The following is a 5,764-nucleotide window of genomic DNA, read 5'->3' as shown; positions in this document are numbered from 1 at the left end:
AACTCCACCAGGGGTGAGCAGTGTTTGCAGACCACAACAGCATCGCGGCACCACACGTCATTGATGTAAACACAAAGCCCGCCGCCGCGGGTCTTACCTCCCTCGACGCGAGCTCTGTCCGCTCGATAGCATGTCAGCTGATCGAGATGAATAGCGCAGTCCGGAACGCTGTTGTTGAGCCATGTTTCCGTGAACACAAAAACACAACAGTCTCTTACGGTCCTCTGAGTTGAGCGTAGTAGTCGGATGTAGTCCAGTTTATTGTCCAACAGACAATAAACTGTTGTTTTACAGAACAAAAGTAAAATTAGAATACTAGTTTTTAAGACTTATTCATTTAAAAATTCAAGCGATTAAAAAGCATTTGGGCGCGAAAGACAACTCCTTTCAGTACTCGCGCGATGTGTGAGCCAATGGGCAAATACATACAAAAGTATCAAAATACCCGTCCCGGCAAGTAACTTTGTAGCTTTAACAATGATTAATCTATATTGAATTTATACACTGGAGTACAGATGCACCGGACATTTTTTGTTTTATTTCAGACTATCTTCTGTTCCGTGCTTGCGCACAAACTGCACTGCAATCATTTTCCCAATGGCCATTTGTGTGGAAATATTACGTTATTATTATACTTAGTCTGTAAACGGCCGTTAACAGAAGCCAGAGATGCTGAAGACGGACACAAAGAGGAGAATATAGCAGGCAGAACAAGATCACTGTTCACAATGCGCGAAATATAGGAAGAAAATCCAGTGGAACGGAACTGACTGTTTTCAGAAATGGCATTTTCTTTTCATTTTGTGTCCGTATGATGCATTTAAATTAGTCTTAATGCGCGCAGCGCTGCTGTTTACCGCGGTAACCAAGGAAACGCTGTATCACTGTTCCATGAGCGCTGCTGTGTTTACAGCGGTAACCAAGGAAACGCTGTATCACTGTTCCATGAGCGCTGCTGTGTTTACAGCGGTAACCAAGGAAACGCTGTATCACTGTTCCATGAGCGCTGCTGTGTTTACAGCGGTAACCAAGGAAACGCTGTATCACTGTTCCATGAGCGCTGCTGTGTTTACAGCGGTAACCAAGGAAACGCTGTATTATTGTACCATAAGCGCCGCCTGCTGTCAGAGAGTGAATCTGCGTCTCATTCAGCCCACCTGCTGTTTCTGTTTCATACAGATGTTTTATGTAGCATAATTCCACAAAGCTAAAGTCAGGTTATTCTGTTTTTGCTTCAGATTTTGAAATTATACAGTCTAATATAAATCAAACATCGCACATGTTTTTATTTTTCAATTCATGATTAAAATGCAGTGGTTGCCTCTAATTTCAAATGGCTATGAAAAATCAAGGTGCAACACAGAGTGAAGAATATGCAAATGTTACTTTATATGATTTCTTTACCTGAACATCTACAAACATAAAAACCTAAAGCTTCATTTCATTTGTATCTTTGTGTTATAGGCCTATATTTAATTGTGCTATTACTTGTAATTTGTTCATTTGTTCTTATTTACTGGCTGTCACTTGTCTTTAATAATGTTTAAACTTTATATTTATGTTTATTTTTGGCTAGTGATTTTTGCTGTGGTATCAAACTTGAAATAGAGAATTGTAAAATTTTATAAATATTGGTGTCCTATAAGCTTATTTATCAGAATACAAGATAACAGATCAAAAACAATGATAACAGCAACTATTTAATTGTTTGTGGCAGGGCCAGTAGAAAAAACCCTTAGCGTTGATCCCTGACTAACAATGATGAATGTTGATGGAGTTCTTGCTTTTTCTCAGCGTTTGTTTTGGCAGAAACCCGCACTGTTTCAGTTTCAGATTTTCCTCGCGCTTTGGACTTTGAACCCTGGCTAACGAGCTCGTGCAGCGCTGTCAGAATACATCCAATTAGTGCGTGTATTAGAAAACATAACATTCTGCAGTTTATTTACTAATTGTTTAAAGTCGTTTGGCGATTTCAATCATCATACAGTAGCCAGCAACAATCACCCCTTCCTCTTCTCATCAGAGACATGCGCTGCAGCGCTAAACAGTCTCTCGCTGTCACTGCTTGTAATGATTTTTGTGTCTTTCTCGGATTTGATCGCGTCACGTCATTGTCATTACAATTTATTTGGTTGCCGAACATTTGGTGCATCCCTACATCTATATACTCAATTATTGCTGATTAGACGTGAGTGCTGTTTTTGGACAGGCCTGGTGTCTCTTCAAAAACAGTTTGTGTCAGTGGAAGTGACCATCATTTCATATTAAGCTGATTGTTTTTTATTTTCCTCCTGTTTGCAGTTCTTTGCCAAATGCAAACATATTTGAAGAGGCGACGTCTGCGCTGGGTAAATTAGCAAGTTCACACATTCTCCATGTCAGTTTATGAATTCAGTAGTAATTTCTGCAGGATGCAGTGAGTTTGCATGTGTTTCGTGTGTGCAGTGACGGGTCAGTCCTACGAGAACATGGTGACGGAGATCATGCTGATGGGATACGAGAGAGACAGAGTGGTGGCGGCACTGAGAGCCAGTTTCAACAACCCTGACCGCGCCGTCGAGTACCTGCTCACGGTGAGAGACCGACAGTCTGCATATAACACCACCAATGTTCTGTGTTCAGCACGTTACAGTGATTTAAGGCAAAACACCTCAGGTCAGGGTACAGTTTAAGCTAATAGGAATGATCACACTTTCAGCAGTTGATTAATCACAGTACATTAGGAGAACTTTGTTACAAGTTTTCTGAAATGCTGTTTAACCCTCAAAGAACGAGTCCGCGGCTAATGTTTAATAACTTTTGAACCGCTAATCCAATTTAAATGATTTAAAAAGTGTCGTAAAGAGGAGATTCTCTGCTTTTCGGAGGTATTTGGATGTTCAGAGGCTCTGTAGTGAGCGTGATAAAGTCATCGCATTTTAATCTGCACTGATTGGTCAAAAGAAACCTATGCATTTTGATCCTCTGAGCCAAACAGGAATGATTGTTGATGCTTAGTCCCACCCCCATGCCCAGATTGGTTCAAACCATTATCTATTCAATCAATAAACATAGGTTTTGGTCTTTTGAACCACCAATTAGCATGTTTCTTTGGAAATTTGAACAAACGCAAAGTGAAAGTAAATGCGTCGTGCGTGCGTGAAAACAAACACAAAATAACACATTTGCATGAGAACACTCTCTGACAAAGCACAGAAAAATACACAACAGAGCACTTTGACATAACACAAACCAAAAACAAGGATGAAACAGCGGTACATATCAGTTAAAGCACCGGAATTTATGTTTTCGCGTCGCTAGGCGAAGTCCCGGTCGAATCGATTCCGACGCGGAATACAGCCAACGGATCGATCCATTTGGTGGTTATATTATGTAAATAATTATTATACAGTTTGTAAAGATCATCTGCACTTTTTGTTCTGTTGCACTCTGCATATTTCTCTCTCATTTTGTGTGTAGTTTGTGAATCATTTGCACTGTTTGTATTTTTGTTTCACGAGACAATTTGCACAACTGTTGTCATTACTTGCTACACTATTTGCGTTTGTTGTTCATACTCAGATTGAAAATATATTTCTCTGAAAAAAAAGTCACTTTTGCTTCTGTGTTTTGTCTATTATATAACACTCTTTCCATTTACTTTACTCAACTAAATGTTTTATGTTGTCAGTAAATTAAATAAACCTGTTTTTCACTGAAAAGCGTCTATAATAATATTGTAGTAAATGGCAATAAGTTGCTTGGGGAATGTTATATGTTGACAATTTTATTTGGAAGTGTAAAACACCCAAATACAACTTTCTAAAGAAAAAAAATCCAAACTTCTGGAGTTTCTGTTTGAATACACAGTAAAAAAAAAACACCCAATTGTTGCTTGCGTTTTTCTTTAATTAATTAATTTATATAATAAATAGCCTATACTAAAATCAGTACACTAGATGAGGTAAAATAAACCATGTGTTTGAGTCGACATTCTATTGCTTTGTGCTTACTGGTGAAAGTGCATTACCTGAAATGCAAAAGTAAATTATTCAAATAACAACAATCATTACGATTATAATTTTTTTTTTTTTTGTCAGTTTAACCATTATACAGCATGATGAAAATGAGATGAAGATTTCATTGACTAAAACTAGACTAAAATACTTTATATTTTCTTTGAGACATTTAGTCGACTAAAACTTAATACTAATACTAAAATAAAATAGGATAAGATTGACTAAATATTAGGGCTGGGTTTTGACACAAATTTCACGTTTCGATTCTCATTCACAGGCTTGCGTTTCGATTCGATTACCGATTCGATTCAATGTTGTTTATTTGGGATATAAATATAAAGCACTGCTTATTTCATTTGTATCTTTGTTCTGTTATATTTATCTATGCTTGTAATTTGTTTGTTTTCTATGCTGATTTACTCGCCTACAAAATCACCCCAATCATTTTTTTTTTCCAAATAAACTATTAAAGTCATGTGGTGATTTTTTTTCATATCGCAAAATATATTGCAGAAAAATAAAATATCGCAATGTGAGTTTTTTCCAATATCGTGCAGCTGTACATGAGAGTCAGTTGGTACTACATTACTATAATATAGAAGGTTAAAATTAATGACGTTTTTACAATAATAAAGTTAGTTACATAATAATATTTTTCTTCTTCAATTAGTTTTTTTTAAATATAAACATTTAAATGGTGGCTGTCATAAAAACTTGATGGATTTATTCAAACATAAATTAAACATTGAAGAGCAGAAAAATTATAATGAATGTGTTATATGGTGCATATATTTAGTAAAATGCCTCTCTCTACAGTTTATTTTTTTATCTGACTAATGAGTTTATGGTCACTGAATAACGTTATGTATTTCTGAGGTAAATGTGACGTTACGTGACATTGTTTACAAGCTGTTATATTAACGTCTTTGCGTGGCTGAAACACTGATTGAGCGATTACACGAGACTGGATACGGATTGTAAAGTTGTGTATTTCTTTTAACTTACCTTCGGATGTTTAGTCATGTTTATTTTGTGCTGAAACTGGTTTTAATGTGGAGGAGATGATCAGTTCACGTGCGATCTGTCGGTTCACATTAAACAGCTCCAAAACGGCATTTATTGTTTGAATACTGCAATACAATGGACAGAATTTGAAATCTGAGACTTTGTTTCATATTAAAAGTACCAAAGCACAATGCTTATTGCGATATATTGGATGGGAAGTGCCCTTCAATTTTCCGTACATTAACTGAAAACAGGCTAGACTAATCGATTCTTGGGATTTAAGAATCGATATCGTTCCGTAAAAATGAGAATCGATTAATATCGAGATATCGATATTTTTTACCCAGCCCTATTAAATATGATTAAAAACTAACAAGGACATTTAACACGGCATTAAGACTATAATTGAAAATAGCTGACAAAAAGAACTCTACTGCAGAGATGTTTTGTGGATGCGTCTTCTGAGGGTTGTGTGTGTGTGTGTGTGTGTGTGTGTGTGTGTGTTGTAGGATATTCCTGCGGAGAGCGAGGGCAGTGTGGGAGGTGCTGACCCCGTGGCTCCTGCGGTAGGCACTCCTGCTTTGTCCACAGGCCTCTCTTTACCATCCAGCACCGCCCCGTCGCAGCCCAGCACAGGATCAGGGGGTGAGCGACACGTTACACACACTTTAAAGGAGACATATTATGCCCCTTTTTGCAATATGTAATATAAGTCTCTGGTGTCACCAGAATGTGTCTGTGAAGTTTCAGCTCAAAATACT

General features: G+C 37.3%; 1 protein-coding gene across 1 annotated transcript in view; it reads left to right on the top strand.

The window, feature by feature from the left end:
• The window catches only part of LOC107660841 (UV excision repair protein RAD23 homolog B-like), a 29,604-nt gene that overhangs the window by 8,306 nt on the left and 15,534 nt on the right, over nucleotides 1-5,764 (top strand). Inside the window, exons 5-7 of the mRNA XM_016450263.1 lie at nucleotides 2,302-2,348; nucleotides 2,446-2,573; nucleotides 5,513-5,648. Of these exons, the coding sequence (XP_016305749.1) occupies nucleotides 2,302-2,348; nucleotides 2,446-2,573; nucleotides 5,513-5,648 (311 nt within the window). The remainder of the gene's footprint in view (nucleotides 1-2,301; nucleotides 2,349-2,445; nucleotides 2,574-5,512; nucleotides 5,649-5,764) is intronic.

Source organism: Sinocyclocheilus anshuiensis, unplaced genomic scaffold, assembly GCF_001515605.1.
Source record: "Sinocyclocheilus anshuiensis isolate Anshui unplaced genomic scaffold, SAMN03320099.WGS_v1.1 scaffold1875, whole genome shotgun sequence".
Classification (NCBI taxonomy): domain Eukaryota; kingdom Metazoa; phylum Chordata; class Actinopteri; order Cypriniformes; family Cyprinidae; genus Sinocyclocheilus; species Sinocyclocheilus anshuiensis.
This window is presented reverse-complemented; position numbering and strand designations above follow the sequence as displayed.